General features: G+C 53.8%; 6 protein-coding genes across 6 annotated transcripts; 3 read left to right on the top strand and 3 right to left on the bottom strand.

Moving 5' to 3' along the window:
• Positions 1 to 4,180: 4,180 nt before the first annotated feature.
• Positions 4,181 to 5,276, bottom strand: GLRG_07568 (RNA recognition domain-containing protein; the record flags this gene model as incomplete). The annotated part of the gene is made up of 3 exons (XM_008098383.1): positions 4,181 to 4,785; positions 4,866 to 4,971; positions 5,064 to 5,276. The coding sequence occupies 3 exons, from the start codon at positions 5,274 to 5,276 to the stop codon at positions 4,181 to 4,183; spliced, it is 924 nt and encodes a 307-aa protein (XP_008096574.1).
• Positions 5,277 to 6,461: 1,185 nt separating this feature from the next.
• GLRG_07567 (membrane transporter) lies at positions 6,462 to 8,269 on the bottom strand (the record flags this gene model as incomplete). Its single annotated transcript, XM_008098382.1, has 3 exons — positions 6,462 to 6,525; positions 6,587 to 7,943; positions 7,999 to 8,269. The coding sequence occupies 3 exons, from the start codon at positions 8,267 to 8,269 to the stop codon at positions 6,462 to 6,464; spliced, it is 1,692 nt and encodes a 563-aa protein (XP_008096573.1).
• Positions 8,270 to 11,928: 3,659 nt separating this feature from the next.
• GLRG_07566 (uncharacterized protein) lies at positions 11,929 to 12,258 on the top strand (the record flags this gene model as incomplete). The annotated part of the gene is made up of 1 exon (XM_008098381.1): positions 11,929 to 12,258. The coding sequence occupies one exon, from the start codon at positions 11,929 to 11,931 to the stop codon at positions 12,256 to 12,258; it is 330 nt and encodes a 109-aa protein (XP_008096572.1).
• Positions 12,259 to 17,584: 5,326 nt separating this feature from the next.
• GLRG_07565 (uncharacterized protein) lies at positions 17,585 to 19,557 on the top strand (the record flags this gene model as incomplete). The annotated part of the gene is made up of 2 exons (XM_008098380.1): positions 17,585 to 19,105; positions 19,156 to 19,557. The coding sequence occupies 2 exons, from the start codon at positions 17,585 to 17,587 to the stop codon at positions 19,555 to 19,557; spliced, it is 1,923 nt and encodes a 640-aa protein (XP_008096571.1).
• Positions 19,558 to 20,686: 1,129 nt separating this feature from the next.
• GLRG_07564 (SUR7 protein) lies at positions 20,687 to 21,591 on the bottom strand (the record flags this gene model as incomplete). The annotated part of the gene is made up of 3 exons (XM_008098379.1): positions 20,687 to 20,936; positions 21,015 to 21,501; positions 21,582 to 21,591. The coding sequence occupies 3 exons, from the start codon at positions 21,589 to 21,591 to the stop codon at positions 20,687 to 20,689; spliced, it is 747 nt and encodes a 248-aa protein (XP_008096570.1).
• A 3,035-nt stretch (positions 21,592 to 24,626) lies between these two features.
• GLRG_07563 (uncharacterized protein) lies at positions 24,627 to 25,519 on the top strand (the record flags this gene model as incomplete). Its single annotated transcript, XM_008098378.1, has 2 exons — positions 24,627 to 24,680; positions 24,719 to 25,519. 2 exons carry the CDS (start codon positions 24,627 to 24,629, stop codon positions 25,517 to 25,519), a joined length of 855 nt encoding a protein of 284 aa, XP_008096569.1.
• Between the last annotated feature and the right edge of the window lie 545 nt (positions 25,520 to 26,064).

Here is a 26,064-nt window from a genome sequence, read left to right as displayed (position 1 = left end):
CCCTGCCATGAATGCTGCCCAAGCAAAGAAACAGGCTACTTTTCCCTTCGCAGAGAATGCAAGTCTAATGTAATGATGACGCTTATGCTCGTTACGCGTGTATACCGTCGCGTAGTTTCAGAGCCTTTCCCTGAATCAAACCAAGAAAAAAGGAAACAGTGATAGAAGAGTGAGAAGAAACCATTAAGTACATGGAAAGGTGTACTGAGAAAAGGGACCCAAGGATGAAGACGCAGGCTGTGTTTCCGAACAAGGGTTCTCCGCATCAATTGTGCCCATGCCAATTACGGGATTAAAGAGAAAACCATGCTTTAAACAGCTTGCCGACAGGGTGTCAGGGCCTCAACAGTTGCTCTTTCGAAGAACTGCGTCTTTCGACCGAGCTACTTGACCATCGCTGCGGAACATTCAACGCCGTCATAGAGTATTGCCGTGGGCAGTGCCACCAGGTGTGCCGATGTCAGTATCACCCGTAAAGTATACCTCAGAAGCACCTTGTCAGGCAACTCAAAGCCATTCACGGGCTTGGCGGCGGCGTCGGAACATCCGGGCGGGGCCCCAGCGGACCGGGACGCGGACGGGGCGGGGGTGTGGGCGGGGCCGAAGGGTGCAGGCTGATGCGTGGGAAGGCGTCAATGGAACACAAAGGGTCTTGAGAAGTAGTCTCTTGGTGTTCTGATTTCAAATCGTGTTGTTCCTCGTCGAGGGGGATATGGGTTGGGACGCAGTCCCTACCAAAGAGCGTTGCGTATGTAGCGGACAACATCTCGGATTATGGCGTATTGAGTTGCGAGTCTTGGTCGGTGTTGACTTTCCAGAATACGAGGAAGCCAAAATAATTAGTGGCAGTTTTGGTTTATGAAGAGATTGGGAGATGGTTAACTCGGCGGTTGCAGCTCGAACTGACTGAAGACTGGTGATGGTTCTGCTGCCATCCGAGACATTCAGAAGGACGACAGCAGCACTCCTATATACTCCCGTCACAGATCCTTCCTAAGGCTCTACCTGCGGTCATATACGTGCACACACACCTACACATCTGCTCACGCATGCATACAGACACTCCCACACGCATAGAATAGACAGTTACTTCCTGGTAGGCTACATCATCTCACCTGGAACCCAAGAGAATTGTCCAAACGCCACGGAGCTCAAGTCACTTTGTCCCGCTAAAGACCTCAAACGGCAATTGGCATAGCGCTCAGCGCGAAGAATACCGCCTTACGACATGACAACCCAGGCGTCTGTGCCAAGCATCGCGCGAGACCGGGGCGCTCTGCGGAATGGGACACCCACACTGCTCTCTCCAACTAAACCACGTCAGGAAAGGTACGTCAAGGTACATACTGCCCGACAGCTGGGCTCCCAGAAACCGGGAACAGCCAATCAGGCGGCTATGAATCTCCCAAAAGCCCGGATAGGAGGCGTACCCCTGCGACTTAGAAGTAGGCAAGCATGGTAGTGAAGGGATGCTCAACCTACTCCAAGATAGGTATTATCGGTGTGAGGGTATACGCAAGACGCGGAATGGGCGCGGAATATGAATAGACGCCGACGTGGGGGGGAGTAAATATGCCTCGTTGAAAGCCCCTGTGGTGCAACGTGTCGAGCCGAGTGCCTGGGCCTGTTCTGACCGGCCCTTCAAAAAGGTTGAAGTGCGCTTGCTCCACAAAACGTAAGCATTCTGGCAGTGTCCATGCTATCAAATTCACTGCCTTGACTATTGCCCGCGTACTAAATGAGGGTGGTAAGAGTCTAGCCAAAATGGGCCGTCATGTGAACGACGATGCCTGTCGATGTTTGGGTTCGGATCGCGAGGATATCGGGGCCGACCGAAGGATCGATGGGAACACGTAATTTGAGAGAAATAGACGCCATGCCAAAGTAGCATGAGGTTCGGAGAGGCCCCCCGTCTGGGAGACAACGGACGGGGAGTGGCTGGGAATAGGATGGTGTGGCTCGAGGCTTTTTGTCCAATGCTGAGCCAGAGAAGTCCTCCCCGAGAAGGAGGGCTGCAAAGATGAGCCACGGCCACGCTGACGTCCGGGGTGTAACGAATGTCAGAAGGAAGACGCGAGTTCCAAACCGCTCCGGGATGTCAGCGATTAGTAGATGCAAAGGAAACGGTGAGTGCAATTTGCGGTTTAGCGCAAAGCCGAAGGGACGGATTTGACCACATCCGCGTTCCACATCCCACGCTCTATACCCAGCAGGTAGGTTGGGGCAGAACGAGGGTGTAGGTCCGTAGGGCTGAAGGATTGCGAGACTTTGTCAGGCGTTGGACGACGTCCCAGGAATTTGCAGAATGCTGGCCAAGAACGGTCTGTATTTTTGTCGTTCCGGTCTTGATCAGCTCGAGTGCGCACCGTGACCTGGTATTACAAAACAGTTGACCAAGGCGAGGTGCGTTCGTTTGGCCTCGTTTGGTCTGGTTAGTTCAACTCAACTCTCACGAGAGGGCAGTGTGAGGGAACGTGACTGGGGTGGGGAGGTGAAAACAGAGGCTATGATCACAGCCGGCGGAGCGTCATCCAGTTGTAGGTTCATGAAGAAAAGGCATGCTGTAAGATGACAAAAGCAGGTTTCTTTCGTGGGAACGAGCGCTTCGCATCTCCAGAAAGTGAGGAACGCGGAGTTAAATCGATGTCATTTTCGGGCGCTCCGGCTTCAAGACCCCTGCTGCATACTTAGTACACACTCATGCAACCCTTTCGTCAATATCCCACTGCAACAATGGGAAACGAGGCAGAGGGTCAACCAACAGCCGAGACACGGTCGTCTTATCCCTGGGTGCCGGCTCTGGTGCTGGTGCTGCTTCCCTTTTGCTGGGAGCACCGGCCGTTTGGCTGTGCGGCCACTTGCTGAGCCCCGAGAGCACCGTTGCCCCTTCATCCCAGCATTCGGGTCAGCTCGGTCAGCATGATTGGTTGGGTGGGTACCCTTGATGATGGGTACATTTCTAGGCTATGCTGGTTGTCAAATGACGTTCCGCGTTTAGATGACCTGTCAGCGCGGCCCAACCCAAGCCCTTAGAGAATTTGTGTAACCGAGGAGATGAGAAGACTCTATCAGTCTTCATGCAGTTGTGGCACCCCTCTATGTACCGTGCATGTCCGTAATATCGTTGATGATATTGAATACAATAGCAATGGAGGCAGTGCTGTCGGTCTCTCCTTACATACGTAAGCAGTGGCACGGCTTTGTCAGAGGGAAGACAAAATAGCCACCCGGCTGCCTCGGGCTCGGCTTCGATTCGTTTGGCAAGAGGTTGACAATTGCCAAGCTTGGAAGCTTACTAAACCGCGGAAAGCTGCAAAAAGCGCGATTGAGATTTGCCGCAAATACAATCTACGCACCAGGTTAGTTGACTTGTCGAACTGAGAAGGGAGTAAAGTTAGTTGCGGCTGGATAGGCAACGAATGTGGCGTAAGCTCACCTGTTGTGTCGTCTATCCGACCGCCCTTCATTTCAGTCCATCGCTATCGCCGAAGCAATGTAGTCAATGGATGTATCACAAAGGCTTGAACTTCGGCAATCGATTGAAAACTTGGTTGGAGACAGGAACAGCTTTGAGTCTTCGCTGGAATAGCCGAAAGGGTCCACAGAGATATCATGCTCATGTGGTTCGATTCCACACGCCGAAGGGTTGTAGCAAAACTAGGGACCGGAACATGACTGACCGATCTGCGAGGCAAGCCATCTCCCCCATTCGTCACAACGGAGTCCAATGGGGTGGCTCGGGAGGACGCGATCAACAAAGTCATCCAGTTCCGGTTTGTCACGAATCCAGTAGCAGCGCAATCCGATACGCAGCAGTATGCACATTGCTGGTCATTTGACACGATTGAGGCTTATCTGATCATTGAACACCCCATGAGCGACAGAGGCTGGGGAATACAAGATGGAGCCTGCAGAATGGGGCAGGTCTTACTACGCAGATGTGCGTGACATATTAAGGGGTGGCGAGCGGCAATATGTCAAGAAGCGGGTAATCTAATCATCCATCTTTGCGTTATTAGCTGAGAAGGCGTACAGGCATGATCAGATCTTACGGATCAACTGATATGCCCAGGCCCGTGGCCATTCGCATGGCGGGTATCCTGGCAGACTTTTCCTCATTCCTCCCAAACGCCTTGAAATATCAAGTACCACCTTGGCAACCCACGCTCAAACATTTTGTTCATCGGTACCCACGGCCGCCTCTACGGCCACCATGTTCGCGGCTTCGGCTGGGAGACCGAGATCGACGGCTATGGTAGCTGTCGTAGCTGTCCCGGCTTGGGCTCCGTCTCCGGCGATTGCGGTCGTTACCTCGGCCTCCACCTCCACGTCTCGGAGGCGGCGAAGGAGATCTGGAGTAGGACCTGGAGCGGCTCCTGTATCTGCTGCCGCCACCTCTAGACGGCGGAGCAGCCCCGGGCGATCGTGTCGGGGAACGTGACACGGACCGAGGTCTGTAGGTGTCTGATCGAGGGCCAAATCGAGCCGGCGGCGGCGATATGCCTCGTCGGGGTCCATTTTGACCAAAGACACCAGGTCCTCCACCACCGCCGTGGGGTCCGCCCATGCCTCTACCACCACGACCTCCAAGAGGAGGGCCTCGGGGATCAAAACCTCCGCCTCGACGGGCCAGGGGAGGTGCCGGGGAAACCTTGCGTCGAGGGAGGACAATCGAAACGTTGATCACGGCGCCATCAAGCTGCGCCTCATGCATATGAGCAATAGCTTCCTCAGCATCGCCTTCGGTTTCGTAGAGGATGTAGGCAGTACCACGGTTAGTGCCATCTAGAGAAGGAGCGTCAGCCAGGTGTGGAAGATTGATTGGGCAAGAAGGGACCTTGGGTGAACAATCTAGCGCAACTTACGAGTCCTGTTGATGGGGAGGTCGAGGTCCTTGATGCGTCCATATTGACCAAAAATTTCCTCCAAGTGGTCTTCGTTAATATTTTTGGTCAGGCGCTCAACAACTATCTAATACAGGATGCCTTGTTAGCTACTTCCACTCTGAATACAGAGATTGCGGAATCCAAGTCCAAAGGGATTCTTGCCTTGGTGCTTCTGACGGCGGGGCTGGAGGCACGCCCTCGGCTGTGGCTGCGACTCTCGCCTCTGTGTCTGCCATTTCGTCGTGGGCTGGGCGATCTGGAACGCGATGAGCGTGAATCGTATGAGCGATGGCGAGCTGGCGAGCGCGACCGGTCGTCGGAGAGCGGCGTCAGAGACCTAGTGCGGGAGCGATAGCGGCCGCGCGAAGGTGAACTCGATCTGGAAGCCATTTTCGTATGTGATGATGTTTCGTCGAGGTTCAGGCTTTCGAATTGGCCTGGGCACTGGACGGATATACAATAATCAATTACGGATACAGGGAAGCGACAGGAGTTAGTCGCAAAGCGCGACCCTCTTTCCTGCCAAGGCCATACATGATTGACGTGTGGTCACGTGAGTGTGGAGCTCCTCACCGAAGTGGCTCGGTCAAAGACCTCTTTTTGTACTCCGTACATGGTGAACACCAGACGATGTCGTTCGTCTCCACATTCCAAATTAGGTTGAGCGGGTGGTATGCAAAGGTACTGTACGGATACCTGGGCAGTATACGGAGTATTAAAAGCTACCTCTGCCTACTGCCTAGATAGCTACACGCAATAACATTGCGTCAAGGAATACGTCGTCACTATTGTGGATGATGACTTTGGCAATTGGAAATATTGATTGTGCCGTGGTGTCGTGTTAGCAGAGAAGCCAGGTAGAGGCGATCTGAGATCCTCCTCGTATACCCAGACCCGTTCTGAGGCTTATTCGTGCAGCGTTCGATGCAACTAGCATATCCTGGCAGTTACACCTGTTCTAGAGTGGGGATTCCTACCGGATGACTATCGCGAGCTCCCGACCATTCCAGCTTCCCTCGCCATCACCAAAGGAGCCTTTCCTCAAGAATCACTACCGCGGATGCCCAACTAGTATATGTTAGTCGCCGAGCAGAGCCCAAACATGCTCATCATGAGACTAGAACTGAATCGGACCAAGATGAACATGGCCAGACAATGCTCAGCTTGAGCCTCGCTCAAATCGACGGGCTTTAAGCTACGAGTCGCACAAAGGAAAGTGGACAACATTACTTTGTGAATTAAATATGTTTGATTTAGGTTTTCGCTTCTGGACTCGTTGTCCAGGTTCTTAGTAATACAGATATACAATCGCTAGCAACTGCTGAAGGCCAAAAACGCCCGACGCTTGCATTGGCCATAGCAAGTTGTGTCCTTCATGCTTGAAAATGGATACTTTCAGTCCGCTGGTGTTGTGGAGATACATGGTGAAGGGCCAATTTATGTTTTACTTTTGTCCCTAGCCACGCCGTATGCCTTAGATACCTGAACGCCATAATAAACCCCTGAAAAAGCAGCGGTATCATTGATCCGCTCCACACTATGAGTCTAGCGCAACAAAAGAAACGGTTTGGCCGCTCAAGCGGACCACTCAACTACTTCCAAAGCACACATGACAAGAATCAGTGTTGATGGAAGGATCCTAAAGCAACAGGCACGTTAGAGAAATTGACAAGAAACGAATGTAAAAATGGACCACTGACCAGATGACGTAGCTCTGGAACAGAATCCTCGACATGACGCCCTCGTAGACCTCGTTGATCTGGCAAATTTGTGCCAGTTGAAGGGCGCTCGGGGCGCCGGTCAACAAGAAGCAGACAATGACGAAAATAGGGTCGTCCAAGATGCTGACTGGCACATACTTGGCAAAGATGGCCAGCACGGGAGTCATGATGAGAGTCGGGAGAAGCATACGGCACACGAGCGAGGCCACGAGGAGCCTTGTTCCGATTTGGTCTTCCTCGGGGTCGCGCTGCTTCTCACTCTTCTGGGTGTTGCGGGCGAGGTTGGCACCGAGGACCACCAGAATCAGGGGCACTGCAACTCCAGCGCTAGATTGGACAGCATCGGTGAAACTGTTCTTGACGAAGGAATCCTCCTCGAAGAAGATCTTCTGCAGAGACGGAACGGAAGCAACAACCACGGCGATAAGCATAGCCCACAGGGGAGGGTTCATGAATTCCCAGAGGAACTTGTAAAACTTGTCAGCGAAGCGGCCCAGTGCTGAGAGAACAGCCTTGGCAGCAGGCGGGAGGCGTCCGTACTGCCTCTTGAAAAAGTTGGAGGCGGAGCGCTTGGAATTCGCGACGGCGTTGTTGATGCGAGCAGGATAGCCCTGGACACCCTCGGCGGCCTCAGGCTCATCCGTGTTACGAATGCGGGGGAAAGACGATATCTCATCGCCACTTCCATCGAAAACGGGATGATTGCCGTTGAGGGGGGCGAGTCCGTTGGCCTTCGTCTTCTTGGGATAGTCGTCGTCTTCGTCTTCGGTATCGGCGGGCGAAGCCCTGGATCTACTAGCAACAGGAGTCCGGCCGGCCGGCTCGTAGTCCGACAGGTCATCACTGGATGACCTGCTAGAGGCAACGTTGCCGTCATCGTACTCATGCAAGAGTGGTGCCGACTCCCGGTCTCCAACGTAGTAATGTCCCTCTTCGACGCGCTCATCTTGGTACTCAGGGTACTTGTCCTTGGGAGCGAGCAGCACGTGATAGCCCCAACTCCAGCGCACCAACTGGCCGAGCTGCTGGAAGATGAGGAGATAAAGGATACCACGAGCACCAACTTCGTCATCGTTGTCCCCGGGGATCTTGTCCCAGTGCAGACCCTTGATGGTCTGTGAGAGGGAAAGGATCAAAGAGATGGGTAACGAGTTCGAGTTGCCAAAGACTCCCATAGCCGTGACAAAGTTGGAGGCGCGGCGGTTGAAGCCAAATAGACGCGAGACGCCAACGGATACGAGCCATGAAACGAAGGTCTGGATGATGAAGATGACGGGGATGACGGCGAGGTCGAGGAGCTTATCGGCGTTGAGCTGGGAAGCTAGCTTGGTGAAGACTAAGGGGAGAATTCGTTAGCAAGTTCTTGCCTGCAGGAGCTAATAGGCACGTACTAAGGCATGGCGTAAAGAGCATGACATTCAGATTGGCCAAGAACTTCTGTTTGTCGGCGTCGAAATGGCCCATGCGGGCAACAATGTAGCCGGGCAAGCTGACACAAACGACCTCAAGGACAGCCTCGAAGACGAGGAGGACGAGGTTGCCCATGGACGGGTGGGATTCGTGCGGCTGCTGTTGGATATCCATAAGCGGCATATCATAGGCGCCTTGAGCCATGTCGGCCAGACGATAGGACGTCGGAGGTGTCAGGTACTGCTGGTCCATTGTGTGGAAGGCAACTCCTCTTCTGAGCGTAGTTCAAGTGGTTGCGCAACGAGGGGAGGACGTTGAGCGAAGGCTGGGCGAATAACAGTAATAGATGTAGTTGGGGCTAAGGACGGAGGTCCAAGGCGGCCCAAGCAGACGGAAGGTTCTCGGGAAGGGCTTGGCGCAGTGCGTTGACACCAAGGGAAGCCCAAGGAGGCAAGAAGATGCAGGTTTGTGGTTTCGGAAGACTCGTGATAGGACGATTGCGAGAATATTTTGGCAATGTTGGCATATGTTGTTTCTGTTGTGGCCTTAAGGACGCGGTGATGTTGGGATTTTTATCGGTGATATGAACAGGGCCTCCAGAGTAAAGTTCGACCTTTTCCAGAAGTGTGCGACAAAGTTCTCATTATCTGGCAGAGAGAAACATATGGGAGGGGCGGGGGAGTATTCGATGCTGTTCGGGCGAGGTGTTGGGAAGACTACAGATGGACTGATACAGACGGAGAAAGATGGGGGGGAGAGAGAAGGGGTAAAGTAGACTAAATACGACAGCAAAGAGACTGAGTAGAAAGTAGGCCAGCCACGGAAGGCGCGACAATGCGAAGAGGGTTGATTGATAAAGCGCGAGGCAAGAAAAATGCCGAGTACCCAGAGTTTAAAAGGGTAAAAAAGGCAATCATGGCGCGAAATGGCCATGGAGCGTACTGGGCTAACGCTCCAGGGATGACGGTGGTTCACAGTGTGCCAGTTCGGCGACAGCTCACGAAGGCTGGGGGGGAGGGGGGTTCCATCATCGGTACCTAGGTACCTACATAAGGCACCTACCTACCGGCACTCACCTACCCAAGTGGGTAGGTAGCACAGTCCACAAGGGTACGTATCCAGAATGAGATCAGGTCAAGTACGGATACTCCGTACATGGACGGATATAGCAGCGGTTCCACCGCCGTCTTGTCTTGCCTCACCTCACCTGGAGCCAGTGGGGAGCATCAGGGGAGCTTGGCTCCCGTTTCCAGTGTCGGTTTCGAGACGAGACTGGGCCAGCCCAGCGAAGGAAACCGTATCAGCAGCGAAGCAGCCCGCCACCCTAACCGCTTCAGCGTCTTGACACCTCCGTCTGGTTGAATCCCTGGCTCACTCAGTGGCTTTGCCAGCCCGACGGATACATGCCGTCGGGAATCCACATGGTAGTGTCCAATCAGAGACACGCACCGGCGCACGATGACGCCGAGCCATTCGTCTTAGCAACTGATACCGAGAGGCCCCGATGGGGGTTCTCCATCCCCTCCAACCAGCAAAAACTCTGCATGCAAGGCACACCCGGCTGTTCTTGCTCCGTTTCCGCTCTCGCTGCTACTCCGTATGTGTATGTACGTGAATCACCTTGATCACCGTTTTCTTTCCTTTCTATTCCCCCCCCCCCCTCCCCCCCCCCCCCTTTGAGACCCTGAACCGGTTCCAGGCCTCAAAGTTTCCTCCTATTCTATTTTCAACTTTCTACTTGGGCTCTAACTGCCATTCCCCAATCGACAATGTAACTTGACTTTCCGCACAGTAAGATGTTTGTTTCTTGACTGCATCAGAACTAACCAAACATTTTTTTTCTTAGGAAACCATGCCATCGCTGGCTGCACCGCCATCCTGACTGCCCAACAAATGCGCTACTGATGGAGCAGGCGCAACGCTGGCCGAATGACTGACTCTTGGCAACACCGGCGCAGCCAGTGAGTATGTGGCAATAGCCTTGGCAACCACCCGATATTGAACAGAAAGAAAGAGTGAGACGGAAGGAAAAAACCCTCATGAAATTACTCTGACGTCGACGCCCATGACGGAACGAACGGCCTCAGCCTGCCTGCCTGTCCCCAGCTCAACAAGCTTAACTCGCCGGCCCACCCTTGTCCTTTCCACCATTTCCCGCCCGCTTAACCTTTCTGCCTGCAACCTGCCCGCAACCTTCCTCAGCTTCCCATCGTCCCCCGGGTTTCCGCCGCTGCGTCCATCTTTCTTGTTTCATCCGTTGTCTGATATCGCTGCCACGCACACCGTGCACACGGCCAATAACCATCGCAATATCGCAATAACATTGATGGTCCGATACGACTTAGTCTAGTATCAGACGTGGAACTATGGTGCAAACGCTATATTGAATGCCGTACCTTCTCCGAGGGGCAAATGCGCACACCGGTAGGTACCTTACCCACCCCCATCCACGCGTCGCCGTACGTCAGTTGATCGGGCCGCAGCATCTCGGGCACAAACATCCCATCCATATTGCATGTACAGCCTACAGGTAGGTAGGTAGCATACCTACTGCGTAGTAAAGCCGACCAACCACCGTCCGTCGGAACCCAGTTCTTGGTTTCAACCTACGCCCGTCCTGCTTGTTCATCTCCATATACACTGTCCAATCCAGAAATCAGACACACTTGTTGACCAGCCATCATGACGAAAGCTTATCTAGATAGATACCTTCCTTCCCTGCTGCCGCTCAACAGCCTCCCACGTGCAGTTGTTCTTCCCAAGTTCTGATCGTGGCATTGTGCGTCTTCTTGAATAAGCTCCGGCAGCGCCACCTACCCCTTCAGTTCTGCTTCCGGGATACAGGGGTCTTGCTGGTAGCTTGGCTTGAGCTTCTTCGTCCACACAGGCATCCCGTCAAGGTATATGATGCCTTCTGCCCTTCGGCTGCAGCTGCCCTCATCTCGACCACAGGTCGCTGTCCATCCCAGAACCGTATCAGATGCAGGACGAGATTGCCATTTCGTGCCGGAAGCTTGGTCTTCCATCGCGCCAAGTCTAATCCCAACACGAGCAGCATTACGCGAGACTATGCGGAGGAGGCTTGGCCGCTTCGCTTCCGATGACTCGTTATCAGATCTCCAAGAGGCACCTTTCTTCTCTTCCATGGGTCCCAGGGTTGGCCTATTGGCCAGTTCATGCCCCATTGCAGCTTTCTCCACGCCTTTGAGCGCATCGTCGTTTCGGAGAAGATGTTCTCCACCTCTTCCTTTTCTTGGCGATGCTTTCACGTTTCCCACGCTGTCACGAACACATGCTATTGGCATCAGAGTAGATCACCATGCCTAGCCGTTTATTGTTGCCAAATTGTTTATTTGAGAAAGCCGGGGGTTTCCGCCTTATCAGTTCGCTCAATCGCTCAAGGTGACAAATCAGTATTTGTTTGTTCAGGGGCATGGAATTGTCCATCTCCCTTGTCTTTGGCGGATGTCCTGTATCATATTGCTATTCTTTTGCCGGCGAGCTCAGAGGGACACCTTGAATGCAAAGTGCGCTTGTTGTTCATTTATGATGAATTGGCCAGTGAGCATTGTCTTTATCGGCCCACGGCGGTTCTCCGCAAGTTGTGATAACTTCACTGTTGGATGAGCAGCTGCTATTGTCCTCTGGGTCAGCCGGTCTCTGTACCCGCCTCGTCAGTCACCGCCACAATGCCATTCATGGCATCAAAAGAGCATGGATGCGGGAGCGTGGATATGAGGATCACAATGATGAACTAGTCTTTCTCGTCACAAATTCAAGCCTTCCTTCTCAACTTGGAGAAGGCGAGCTCTGAGAAACAAACAACCCACGATAAACGAAACTGCCTTGCCATACCCTGCTTAACCAGCAACTGCTATGCAAACTCATCACCAGCTTCACTGGTATCCAAGATGAAGCTTAGTCTGGAGCAGAAGAATCCCCTCGCGAAGAAGGTAGAGAACACCGACTCCGCCAAGGCCGCCATCCAGAATAATACCAACCAGACTGCAACGACTGGCGAGTCCTTTAGCACCGGTAAGAGCGCGGCGGCCGCCATCGCGCAGCACAAGAAGCCGCGCCGCGTCATTCGTCCCCGTCCCCAGCATGCGACTCCCCTCGATACAGTCGACGACGACGACTATGATGATTGCTGGCTTCCAGCTTACGAAGACCCGCAACCCACTGACAGGCTTGTCGATGACGACTGGGTCAGTGTCAAGAAACCGGCCTCGGCTCGTTAAGTTGCTTGATACTGACGGCGGCATGAGAAGCGGGATCGGAGCCAGATGGCTCTATTGAAACATTACAAACGGTTGACGGCGACCAGACGGACCGAACCGAGCTTCGAGCCTGAAATGTCTCGCCAATTTGTGAGATTCCCCGGGCCTTATAGATGGGCAGACTGATGAACAAACAAGGAGGCATTGGAAATACCGAGAATCGAGAACCCCCGAACTGCGCTCCCCTATGCCCCGAACAGCGCTCCCCTATACCCCGAATGCGGAACACCCCGAGAGGTTCAAGATACCTAGTCAAAAGAGAGAGATACACGATATTCGATAACGTGTGATCTGGCCCTTGCTGGTGCGTCCCTGATGAAGTGAGATACTGATAGCCAGCCGTTTTGTTCGCTGCTAATCTAAGACATATTGAGTAAAGTACGGCCTAACGGGAGAGGAAACTACTGAGAAACCCCGGGTCGCGTTCGTTGATCCAAACACCATCGTCCATAACTGAATGAAAGAGCAGTATCTACGAGGGCGGAGCAAGCCGTCTCTATCGCCAACGCATACTATCGTGTGTTGTCCCGTAGACCTCATGGCTCGTTTGAGAAACATAGTCATCTAGCTTCACGAACTTAGCATCACGTGCTTGCACATGAAGTCGACGTAATAACGACAGAAAATCCATCACAAGAAAACCGTGGTTGCATACGCCCAATCGGCCCATCACCTCTGGTCGTGGCGTATCTCCTTAGCCTTGGATGACTGACGCATAGGAACATGAGCCAAACGCGGGCTCCTTGATCAATGATATCAACCCACATCCATCATGCGCTCGAAACATGCAATTTTTTAGGGGGGTTCACTGGACTCGATGACATATGTGGGGAATGGAGGGAGACGCAAATCAGTGGGTCTGTGACGGTCTGTGGCACGGCAGGTTAAGGAGTGCATGCAATTCTGTGGCTGATGACGCCAGAGGCCGAGCTATCGAGATGTTACGTAGTCCACGAAACCCATCTTTTGACAACACGCCTGGAGGAAATCAGGAAGGAAAAGGGAAAAGACAGATGTATTGTGCGACAAGGGGTCTGAGTAAATTAGCATGGCTTCCATTGACTTTTACACAGGAACAAGATTCTCCGCTAGCAGCACAGTATTTCATGTAGCAGTATCCGTACTGGAGTGTTGCAGTGTGCTGACAGCACACAGTACACGTGTTGATAGGTACCTAGATAATTAGGTAGAGGACCCTTATTTTTTGGGCCTGTCTGACTTTCTGTTTGCATATGGATAGCGCATATCATGGGGTCGTGAAGCGAGGGATCGCGGGTAGGGAAGCCGGGCGAATACGAAACTAAACTACGTAGGTGCCTAGGCAGATCAGGAATGGGATTGTCGCGTTGATGATGACAAACCCGCAAAATGTCGATTGCGACAGTTTTTCGATTCGCCCTCGTCCTATCGGAGTATGGTGATGGTCTAAAGACCCCGCGACAACGAGAATAGTGCAACTGCACGACTGACCACAGGAGAGAATGAAGCGCAACAATGCGGTGACGGCTCTAAAGATGTCTGCCGTTAGATCTGTGATTGGATTTGACCAAGAGGCCATCCCATGGGGCATGATGTCAGACGAAAGTGAACGTCGAGGGGGTGATATGCACGCCGATAAGATAAGAGCTATGACGGAATATGGACACACGCGTCAAGCAGCAGCAATCAACTGACCGTCGTGCTTCTTCACCGGCGCCGGCTTTCCCCCCCCCCTCAAATCTCTGGCGCATAAGCGATGATGCAAAGCCGGTATAAGTGTGCCTCTTCTTGAATGTCGTCTGATGCGTGCAAAAGTCGGTGGCATGCTCCCCCAAGGCCGGCAGGCAAAGAGTCACACTTTCACACCGATGGATGTACCTAAATGAACAACGTCAGTGGGGTTCACATTTAGCGTCTGTAGCGCGGTCGTGGGAGGTTCCACGCACAAGAATTAGCGTCTCTCGTTCCGTCAAGACACAAGCTAGGTTTCACTTTTTCTCTCCCTTTTTCCCCCCCCTCTTCCACGCTATATCTCCCTCTCTTTGGCCCCGCCCTTGAACTCGCTACCTATGCTACGAGACAACGTCATCATGCCTTCCTTACACGACACCCTAGCTCGCCCAGTACTCATCCAAGCGAGACGACCGGAGACTGCGACAGGGTCGTTCGTCTTGGAGAAGGAGGGGAGCCAGCGTCCCGAGGCCTTCCTGGCTTTCTCCATCAGAGCTTGCCTTGACGGAGCTTAGTGGCGCCCGTCTCAATGTCTAGAGTGCCCGATTACTGGCTGACGTTGCTCCGACGTACAATGATGAAGGCGACATGCGCAACTGGATACTTCGGCACGATAGGTACACTAGTGTATCTGTAGTTTGGTTGCGTGGTAGGCCATCTCTTTCAATCTTCTTGCCTTGCCTCCAAGAGGTAAGCATCCTCCGGCGCCATACTATGTATGTACATCGCGTCAGATAGCTAGACTGTGGAGAGGAGACAGGGGCTTTGGATATGCATGCAGTGTCCGTTGAGGTGTGCCCTGTTCCATCCGTGACATTGCCGAAGACACCACATCACCTTGGGTAAGGAAACCGCGTACAGCCAGTTCGTCTGCTATTTTGAGAGGCATGGAGGGTAGCCCGGCGCGGCTCACTTCCTACATGGGAAAGAAAAACCAGCATTCTGGAGCATGCGCATGCGCGTCGAGATGCAACATGCGGAAAATCTTGCTGATGAGCCCCCTCCCATGCCCTACCCTGCTATGATCTCTGGTCAGTGATCAGTGATCACTGAAGAAGCCTGCTTTTTGGGGTCCGTTGTGCCTGATGCATGACCTTAAGACGACAGCCCAGCAACTCCTGCTCCCGTCTGCTGCTGGACAGTGACAGGTGCAGGAAAGACGGAAAGGCTAAGGGTGGGAAGCGAGGTTATGAAGCTTGCCGCTGTTTGGTTGTCGAGTTGTCGGAATGTTGATATCTGACAGACGAAAACCCCCTGTTCGCCGGATGAGCTTGGACATTGAAGTTGAGACTTGGGCAAAACTGGGCGGTGATGCAAGTGGCGGTGCAACCGCCACGGGGGTTGGGCATACTGGACACACACACACACACACTCACAGGCCCTTGTTATGATACCAGGCCCGATATACTCCTTTTTCCTTTTTTTTTCCTTCTCTAAAAATGACTCAATTTTTTTTTTCTCTTTTCCTTCTGCGGCATCCGTACATCAGCCCAAGCTCACCGATAAACCCTTACCTTTATGCCTGAGACCTCGAAGCAGGATCTGGGGCGAGACCAGGGCTGACCTCATACACGTAGTTGACCAGGCCCAACTGGGGTAGTCTTAACCAGGGCCGGTTAGGCTCCACAGAAATAGCATGACATAGGTAGAATGGTTCTCGACATCAAGGGCAGGAGGGAGTAGCCCACTGCGAGTCGATGAAGTACTCTCGTGTAAAAAATCGCTGTTGTCATTAAATGATCACAACTGCGTACGTACCCTGCCCAGCTACGTATGGATGTATGGATGGATGTACATCACGACCTTGATCTTCCCCTGGACTTTCCCAAATAATCTCGGCCTAGAACAAACACTGGTGATGCTCGAGTGTCTTTTCTTCCAATTAACCATACATCCACGTCCCGCATCTTACGGTCATTGCGACCCTTTCTGCAAAGCACAACTCTGATTTCCGGTGACCTCCTTAGGGGACTTGCTAAAATTGATTCGATATATATGCCCTGCTAGCTCGCTGCCCCTCCATCCCCCGTCCCATCGGAAGTGTTTCAACACACATACACACACCACAAACACACTCTTTGCTGCCTCGCCTCTGTGCGCATAGAAGCCGACAACGCAGTAGGTGAGTCGCATCTTTACCTTGGTCATCCCCATATACCGGCTTCTACTCTGTTGCTCTTCTGTGGGCTTTACCCTATTCGTCCGCATCCTGTCTTCCTTCGTTCCTAAACTCTCATGTCCAAGTCCCTTTCCCTGTCTGCCATCAAGGCAGCGGCAAGAATTGAACGCAGTCATCAAACTTTCCTTCCTCAGCCAAATGCAAGTGCACCACCTATCAAAATGGCAGAGTAGCCACACCAAGGCTCCCCGCTGGAAGGGGAAGATACGATTGGAAGTGTAGGAAAACTCGTACCTTGGTTTTCGCCCCGTCGCCTACCAGTTTCCAATTCTCAAGCCAGGTACAACGAGATACATATCCGGGTGTGTGGTCCGGCTCGTCTGTGAAGCCTGGTTGGCAGAGTGGACCAATAGGGAAGAGATTACCCACTTTTCCCCAAGTCGTCTCTGCTCCCAGGTACCTCATTTTCCCTGATGATGCCGCGGTTTACGTACCTAGATGGGGGCCAAACATGGTCAAGGTACCTTTTTTTTTTTCAACCCTTGACTGCGTTTTGTGACGTTAGCACAAATTGCGCTGGCATTTCCAATCCATCTTATCTCCCCTTGTTCGTTGGATTCTGCCACCGCCATACCTTTTTTTTTTTTTAAGTAGAAAGGAGCTTGATGGGTACTGGTTATAGAGCCTAGCATGAGGACATACCTCTCCACCTAGGTACTTACCTACCTTGCATCCCTACCTTGCCCAGGTACCTTATTACCTCACATCGAATCATCCTCTTCCTCCACCTCATCTCGCCCTCACCTCTCCTTCCTTTGACACGCCTATACCCTCTCCCACACATCTCATCTCTCTTGCTCTCCGAGCTTTCTTTATCTTCCTCTTTTTTCTCTCCCCACTCTCACTCTTCTCCGTCTTCTCGCACGATCCTCAAAGCTCACAAAACACCCCTCAGGCGATCGAAAGAGAGGGGCCAGAAACGGCAAAAAGATAAAACAAAAATAACAATCCCAACAAAATCTCGGTCTGGCCGGTCTTGCCCGCGCGCAGTTCCATTTTCGCCCCGACTTAGAGTTTGCCCTTGCCACTGCCCCGGTCGCAACCCCGACCCGACTGCTTAGTGTTAGGCCACACTACCAAAACGACCGGCGTGTCTAGCCCCGCGGCAAGCTCCTCGCTACAAACCCGAGTCTTCGATCCTCTTGTCAACGCTTACCACTGAGCGATCGACCGTTGCTACTCCCATCCTCGATTCCGCGCAACCGGTTTCCCAAAAGAGTTCGATATCTATCGAGTACCGCACTTTCGCCCACTGACCAACTATTGCCTCGGAACCACCACATGCCGCCCACGCTATAGGGTCATTCAAGACAATCTTCACCACACCCGACTCCTTCCCCCATCCTCCCCCTCCATCGACAACTGCATCAACGCTGCGAGGACAGGCCGCTTTCCGCAATGACGGACCTCAATACCCCCGACTCATTCCCTGCCACGCCTGATGGCTTGGTCGACAGAGATGGTCTCAGCAGCCCCACGTCGCCCGGTTCCGCCGATTCTTCCGAGGCTAGCACCCCACTCGAAGGCCCTTCTGAGAACCTCTCAGACTTTCCCAAGCGTGTACCCTCATTGCGAACAGTCTCCGATCCGCAAAACATGACGCCTTCTTCGACGCCCCTTGGCATGTTGAACAACGCTCGTGGACCACCTGCCCCCGCACGGCCACCTGCTACCGCCTCCATGATGAGCATGGGCAGCGGGCCGATGAACGAAGTCATGGCAAGAGCGCGAGCGCTCCACGCTCAGCGCATGCCAGGTGGCATGACTGGAGGGCTCCCGGGCAACCTTAAGCTGCCGGATGGTATGGCTAGGCCGCCCCCTGGCCACATGCCTCGATCCGCTCCTGTCATTCCGACGAAGCAACCCCCGCTCTCCAAGAGGCGGCCCATGATGAGGTTGTCTGACATGAGTGGTTCCACGCCTACGGCGTCTTCGACACCCAAGCTCTCCGATATACATGGTTCCCATAACAACGGAGGCGCGCCGAATGGAACGACAGGGTCCAAGATGGACGATTTCAAAAAGTACATCGACTCTGAGAAGGGCTGGATCACTTTTGATGGCGCTGCGACCATCACCAAAACTGGAGTGAATTTCGCCAACGGCACCGCCTTCACAATCTCTTTGGACGAAGTCGAGGTCATGGACGAACTGGGGAAGGGAAATTACGGCACTGTTTATAAAGTCAAGCACACAAAACCAAGGGTACCTCGGTTCGGAACTGGTCTGGGTGGCTTCAAGCCTGGAAGCTTAGGCACTGCGCACTCGGATCCCTCGCCCATTAGGAGACCCGACGGACCCCCGGATTCATCACCAGTGTCTGCGGCACCAGAAGCCACGTCAGGGAGAGTAATGGCCATGAAGGAGATCCGCTTGGAACTGGAGGAGGCCAAGTTCACAACGATTTTGAAGGAGCTCGTCATCTTGCACGAGTGCATATCACCTTACATCATCGATTTCTACGGGGCCTTCTTTCAAGAGGGCGCGGTATACATGTGCATTGAGTACATGGACGGCGGATCTATTGACAAGTTGTACGAAGGCGGTATCCCGGAAGGCGTACTACAAAAGATCACCTACTCAACGGTAATGGGCCTCAAGTCGTTGAAGGACGAGCATAACATCATTCACCGAGACGTGAAGCCAACGAACATCCTGGCCAATACCAGGGGCCAAGTCAAGATCTGCGATTTCGGCGTTAGCGGGAACCTCGTTGCAAGTATTGCCAAGACCAACATTGGCTGCCAGAGCTACATGGCACCCGAAAGAATATCAGGAGGTGGAATGGCTGCTGGCGCCGATGGCACCTATAGCGTGCAGAGCGATATTTGGAGTTTGGGCTTGACAGTTATCGAGTGTGCATTAGGACGGTACCCATACCCACCTGAGGTATCGTCGACGATTTTCAGCCAGCTGAGTGTGAGTCTATCAACCCACTTGCAGCAACCTATACTGACTCGGAATCACAGGCCATTGTCGAAGGCGAACCTCCCGGTCTGCCCGAGGAGGGATACTCTAGTACGGCGCATGACTTCGTCCGCAAATGTCTCAACAAGATTCCCAAGGACCGCCCGACATACGCAGCACTGCTACAACACCCCTGGATGGCGCCTTTCTCCAAGATCGAAACGATCGCCGAGGAGGCCGAGGAGGGAGATGAGGCCGAAGCCGTGGCCGAGACTGTTGGCAAACTCTCCCTGTCGTCCGGGACCGAAGATGAAGAAGTAGCAGAGTGGGTCAAGTCCGTGTTAGAGCGTAAGCGCTCTGGTCTCGTCGCTCCGGCAGCACGGCCAGCACTCCATGCCGTACCACTGGACAGTGTCAGCCCCTCACCGAGCCCCCTAGCTGGGTCGGGTGGCCAGTTGCAGTAAGCTGCCGGCCAAAAGGCCAAAAGCCTTGCGGTTGGTGGGGTGGCTCATGACATTCGACATAAAATAGCCATGCTGACCGAGCTGGCCTCAGTTAGTCTATCTTTCGGCCCTGTCCGCTTTTTTCTCTCTCTCTTCTTATTTGTTATATATCCCCAGTCAAGTATTTCTACGTTGCATCGCCAGCATACATCCTGGGTTGGCAAGGGGGTGTTCTTTACAGCGGGGTTCTTCTGGTTGTTTCTTCATTTCGTTTCATTCGTGTGGCACACCTATGACCGTCAGGGGCCGTCTAAGTACACGTCAGCAATGACGACCCCTAAATGGCTGGATAAACAGTCCTCCGTGATCCAGGTTTCCTTGAATTTCGATCGACGGGGTAACATGATGGAAAGGAGTATTGAGTAGGATGGGAGTTTTATGAGGAATGGTAGCATACACGACGACAAACCAGCATGGTCAGGATTGATACGAGGAGACGGAAAGAAAAGGAAGAAATAAAGATTACTCCAGAGCAACTTATATCACAAAGAAAGAAACTCCGCTAATTGAGCTTGGCAAAACATGCTTCGGCCTCTGAGTTGTTTATGTGGGCAACTGTGAATAATGAAGGGAAACGAAGAGAATGGTGTTTTCCGCCTCCCTCGGACTCTTGCGAGATATGTCGGATTCGGGCCGTATGAATGTAAACCGACAATGGCCCGGGGTGACAACAGTTAGGAGTCAAGATGGGTTGACAACGAACTATTATCACACCAATATGGCTTGCTGGACCGCTGTGTGATAACCGGCTTACGGGGCTTGCATCATCATGGATTCACTGAGAAGAGTGTGTACTGATTGATTATTGAAATTAGTGTGATGGATAGATTCTTTAAACGAACGGCATGTGTCGAATCCGAGGTAAAATACGCGGAACTCCAGACTTATGGAAATGGTTCCTGCCCCCTCCCCTCTCCACATAGGAGAAACGCCGGCAGAAATGCAGAAAAGAAGACAGAATAGCAGGAGTAATTACATCATGCACCGCTCAAATCACGAGAAAACAGTGTTTCCCCTTTGCAAAATAAAGACAAAACGAGGATATTCCTTTTCCAAGAAAGATTCATGCCGGTGCGTCATCATGAGTCGTTTATGCATAATCCTCCTTGACGCGGCGGCCGGCGTTGACGTCGAGGGACCTGCGGCTGTGAACGCTACGGCTGCGCTTGAAGCGGCTGCCACCGCTGTAGCCCTTGTCGCCGCGGATACCAATGCAGAAGAGGACCGTCGCAATGAGAAGAGCGGCCCAGGCGCCCCAGGTAAAGCCGAAGGCGTATGTGCCGATGTGGGCCTCGCGGCCGGCAGACAGGAACGCGTTGCGGGCCTTGACAAAGGTAGCGCTACGGTTTTCGCCCTTGTTAGTCAGGGACAAGTCTGGTTACGGGACGGGGTGGTGGGTTGGGGAGTTTGCAACATACGTCATCAGCGAGGCGGCGATGGTCAGGAAGAAGAGAGCCGAGGCGGCGACCAGGCCGGCGACGGCGGCGCCGAGACGACCGCAGCAGGCGAGGAAGCTGGCGAACCACGCCATGGCCATGAAGAAGAGGGCGATCAGGTACGTGACCCAGCCGAAGCGCCACAGGTAGAAGAACTGAGTGCTGGTGGTGCCGCCGCCGTGGCTGCCGACGAGGCCGGACGGGACGTTGGCGGCGTCGCGGCCCCAGGCCCAACCGAAAGCCGGGGCAGGCCATGCGCCCCAGCACTCAGTGTTCTGGTCATTGCAGTAGTAAAAGTAGGTCCATCGCGTGAGGCCCTCACGGGCGCCGGTAATACCCGAAGTATCGGCCTCAAGGAAATAGGTTTGGTTCAAAGGCGAGGAGTCTCGGACGGCGGAGAGGATGACGAACAGGAGGAGGACGATGGAGCCCGAGAGGAAGACGATGGCAGCGAAACCCAGGGGGGCGTCTGGAATGTCGCTGTTAGTCCAGAGAGCAGGGTTATGTTTCGCTGGCGGAAGAAGAAAACGTCAAAGATAGACAACTCACGTTTAACCATTGCGACTTGTTGTTTGTGGGGTACCGATGTCCGGCTTCGCGAAAGGTGAGTTTGCGATTCCTTGGGGTGGCTGGGTGGGACCTTTTGTGGGATGGAAAACCTGTGGGTTTGTACTCAGCGACGAATTGTTTCCATCACAGGCAAGATTGGGCGAGGTTGTGATGCGCAGGAATGCGGGAAATTGGGGTTGGACTGAGGAACGATGAGGTGAAGGATATGGGAGGTGGACACGAGTAATGCATTCTCGTCACCAGTGGGCAAAAGGTACTGTGAAGGAGGAAGAGGTATGCGAGGCAGCGGTGACAATCAGCGGGTAGACTCACCAGAAATCGTAGATGTGTTTCAGTCAGACGAAGAAGCTATAGGTAACAGGCCAGGGTAGTGCGGGATGTCTCTGGTTTATGTTTCCGATATTGTTTGTTTCTGTTTGGTCCTAACCCTTGTTTCCCGGCCGAGCAATAGCTGCGCAGTAATATGGGTACAGGGTGCAATGGAGGGAGCGGATGGATAAGTGTAGGAGCTATTGCTAGTGAAGAACGCGGGGCCTTGCTATGTCCTTGTTCTCGGTATTATGTGATACGTCAGACCGACTGACTGGTTCTTCCAGCAGACGATGCTCGAAGATGTACCGAGGTTGGTGAGGATGAACGAGAAGAGAAGAAAGAAGTAGATGACGAACGAGCAATCAGATGATGCAAACCAGATAGGTTTACGTGTGCTAGGGTGCGAGACCAAACTAGCAGGGAGAAAGAAAGCCCCCGCGTCGGCTGGACTGAGTGAGGCCTGACTGAGGATAGCTCCAACTCGCCGAGTCTTAGACCGGCGTCCAAGAGCTGAGAATACCTATCCGCCGCCGCCGGAGGAGTGTTGGTCGTTTCCCGCCTGCTTCGACAGCGCATCGTGGGAAAGCCATGACGACACACAACCGAGCCACTGCCGGACTCCACACAGCAGTGTTTTTCTTTTGTTTTCTCTCTTTCCGTCCTGTACGTTGAAGAAACACTGTGTTCGGCACCATACAAAAGGACGGCTACACAGTCTGATACCAGTCGCACACAGTACACAACAAGCACCGAGACGTCCTTGCAGTGGGCTGGGCAACAACAGACCGGACCCTCTTTCCCTTGACTGATTGACTGCCAGCGCAGGGACCTTCCTCCACCCGGCCCTCTACCCTGCCACGACGTCATCCGGAACCCGCTCTTCCCCTCTCCACATAAACTAGGCCAACCACCAGTCTAGCACCGCTTCACACGACTCAGACTCAGCAAGCCCGTTGACCGCTTTCGACTGGTCTCGCTCTCAACTATCACGGCACTAAACCCCTCCTGGGGTGGTTGCGACAAGGTTGGCCATCTTCCGCTCGATAGGTTAATCCAAATAGGGCCGTCCTCGGCTCCGTCCTAGATGACAAGGTTCCTCGCAGTCCGTAATGCGCCTCCCGTCGTCTGTTCTACTGCTTCGGCCCAATGTTTGCCAAACTACCCATCATCCCCGTCCGATAGTTTGCATCCGCCCGATGTGGCCAGAGTGGACGGCTGGAACCGAGGACTGCTTAACCTCTATATGGTGGGAACAGGCTGGAGGTCCCCTATATCGAGTCTTGTTCCTTGTTCTCTGTACCGACGCAGGGCATTTGCCTGTCCCACCGCACGATCTGCATGCTCAGCACGGAGCCCCTCGCCCTCATTGGGGACAAACCCGTATCGTGTCTTGGAGACAGTCCCTTCCTTCTCCTTCTCCTTCTCCGCCACGCGGCCTATGGACAAAATTGATGTGTACTACCTACCGTAGACGGCTCAGATGCAGTGCAGTGAGTGAACCCCCCCTCCCCCTTCCTCTGCCCATGCAATCCAATCCCAATGCCCATCAGTTCGCACACAGAGGCTTAGCCCGTGCGACTGCGTCACCTCTCGGATGTAACGGATACTATGACTTCTCCCTTGCAGTTTGACAGGCGCTCGCGGCCTCAACTTCAGCTGCCCTCCACGACCAGGCTTTGACAGCGAACCAGACTTTGTTCGCTCTACAATGCGACTGACAAATAAGACACTGCGTGGTTTCAATGGTCTCGACGTCGATTGCGCATCGGCGCCAGATCTACACGGCACAACCGGCTTTAGCCACTTGGTGGTGCGCCGGTGTCGGCTCAACGCGCTAGGAGCCTTGAATGACACATGCCTAAACAGTGTGTCGAGCTGTACCGATGTCATCACGATAAACAGCTCGTTTCGTAGTCAGCAGTTCACGACACACCGAGCTATCTGCCAGGAGCTTCTGCGTAATCACCGTGAGGCAAGGTGATATCACAGCCGAGTCAGGAATGCAAACACCAATGTCTCACCACTCCTCGAAAAGCACGACATAGTGTCTCTGAACAGATGGCTAGCGCTTGTGGGCCGTCAGGCTGCTCACCCTAAACACACAACGTCAGACTGGTGGTAGAGAAAACGAGTCCTTCTCCCAAAGCATCGGTGTAACCCAAAGGCCTCTCTGGAGTGACTGATGCCAGTCTCGAGTTGTTTGCACAACATACCGGCCCTTTCTTACCCATCAATTATGGAGATGGGCGGAGGCTGGATTAGGAGCAGGATTTCGAGTCCATCAACAGAGAGATAGGAGTTGTTGATGCGGAGAAGTTTCAATACCTAGTGATGCGACGACCACATACTATGTATTTGCACCCCGTGGCTCGTGCGCTGTCAGCGGGCAAACATTACTTATCGATAAGGTGCCGACATGAAGGATCCGCAGACCGTGGACGGTTCGTTCCGCCAGACTCTGTTCAAGCTCCATGGTCGCTCACTCACTATCCGCGCCTACGCATCATTGCCGCAGACGTAGCAAGATTTCCATCCAGACTCGCGCCCCCGTCGGTACCTGATAGCCAATGGGACCCCCTCGACCGCTTCACCGCGCCTGCACGTATTCCATTCGAGGCCTCGTTTGTCGAAGGAGTCGACCATCGGGACACGCCCAACAGCAAGCGCGATGGAGCTCTTCGCAGCCTGTGTCCAAGTTCGTCTTTCCCAAAGATGACGGCGCTGATCCGAGTGCATTACGACACATTCACCTCCATGCCTCTTTGGGTACGTTTCTGCCGTATACCTCAGCAGCCGACTTCCAGGCCTCTCTCCGCCAGGCCTTCCTTGACTGGAAATCCGCTCCCACCACCCGCGCCCCGTCCCCACTCCTCATCTCGTTCACACCGACGCCGACCTACACTCTCGGCCGGCGGCAGAAGTCTTTGACGCCGGATCAGCTCGGCCGACTCCGGCATCCCTTGAACGTGGAAATCAACAAAGGCCCAACTAATCATGGCAAGGTCGCTGTGGGGGACACCGGTTTGGGAGTGCAGCAGTTCACCCCCGAAGTCATCGAGACGGACCGTGGCGGGTTGATGACGTACCACGGACCGGGTCAGGTTGTTGTATGGCCCGTACTGGACCTGCACAGCATATACTACCCTCACCTGACTGTCCGTTCATATGCCAGACTCCTCGAGGAGACGACGCAAACCATCCTCGCCGAGGGCCCGTCCATCCAGACGTATCTCTCGGAAGAAGATCCTGGCGTATGGGCGGAATCCGCGAGACACCGACCAGGAGGTCAAGAGCGCAAGATCGCCGCGATGGGCGTCCACCTTCGCCGCCACATCTCGGGACTGGGTACGGCGCTCAACGTGGACGTTGTCGTCGACGGCGACGAGGCGTCAAACCCCTGGGCGAGGTTTGTGCCATGCGGACTCGAGGGTAAGACGGCGACCAGCGTCAGGGCCGAGGTCGGCGAAGAGACCTGGAGGCAATGGGGGGTCGCTGGCGACGGAAGGGCGAGGAGGAGCTGGTACGCGCGGAGGTGGGCCGATGAACTCGCGCGTCGGCTGGGCGTCGGCATTGCACCGGTCACAGTGCACCACTGGCTTGGGTGATCTGCCAGTCAAGGGGCGCCGAACCCGGGTACACGCTGACTATCCATGCGGTACGGCCCGTCGCCTGAGTGATGCGAGCCTTACAGCCATCGATGTCCGACAAGCATGACAAAATACGCTGCGCTGCGTGTGTCTCCGGATCCCCTCCGGTTACCCCGTTTCCCACCATGGGCATTGGACAAATTTCTGTCGGATTGATCTTTGGGCTACTGATCTGCGGATTGCAAGAATCCTGCACTGTCCTCCATCCTTTCTTTGCACGTTTGGCCGTTATTCCCGGGGTAAGCAAGGCAGTGTGACACTCGCCCACCCGTTGTGAGTGACCGGGCTACTGTAAATATATCGCACGCATAAAGATACCCCCACTATTTTGTCAAGTGCGCCGAGGCCCTCTCTGATTCCAAGACACGGAAGAATGTATATAGTGTATGTAGGAGCGGGCTCTTGATCGGCGACAGAGACGGGACTTCTGGTTACAACCCACCGAGGCGGGGCACGCCATTGTTCTGGCGATATTTCTCCCTCGGATCTGCCCCCAATCCCAT

This window comes from Colletotrichum graminicola, assembly GCF_000149035.1.
Source record: "Colletotrichum graminicola M1.001 genomic scaffold supercont1.33, whole genome shotgun sequence".
NCBI classification, from domain to species: Eukaryota; Fungi; Ascomycota; class Sordariomycetes; order Glomerellales; family Glomerellaceae; genus Colletotrichum; species Colletotrichum graminicola.
The sequence above is the reverse complement of the archived record's forward strand: the minus strand, read 5'-3'. Positions and strand labels throughout refer to the sequence as shown.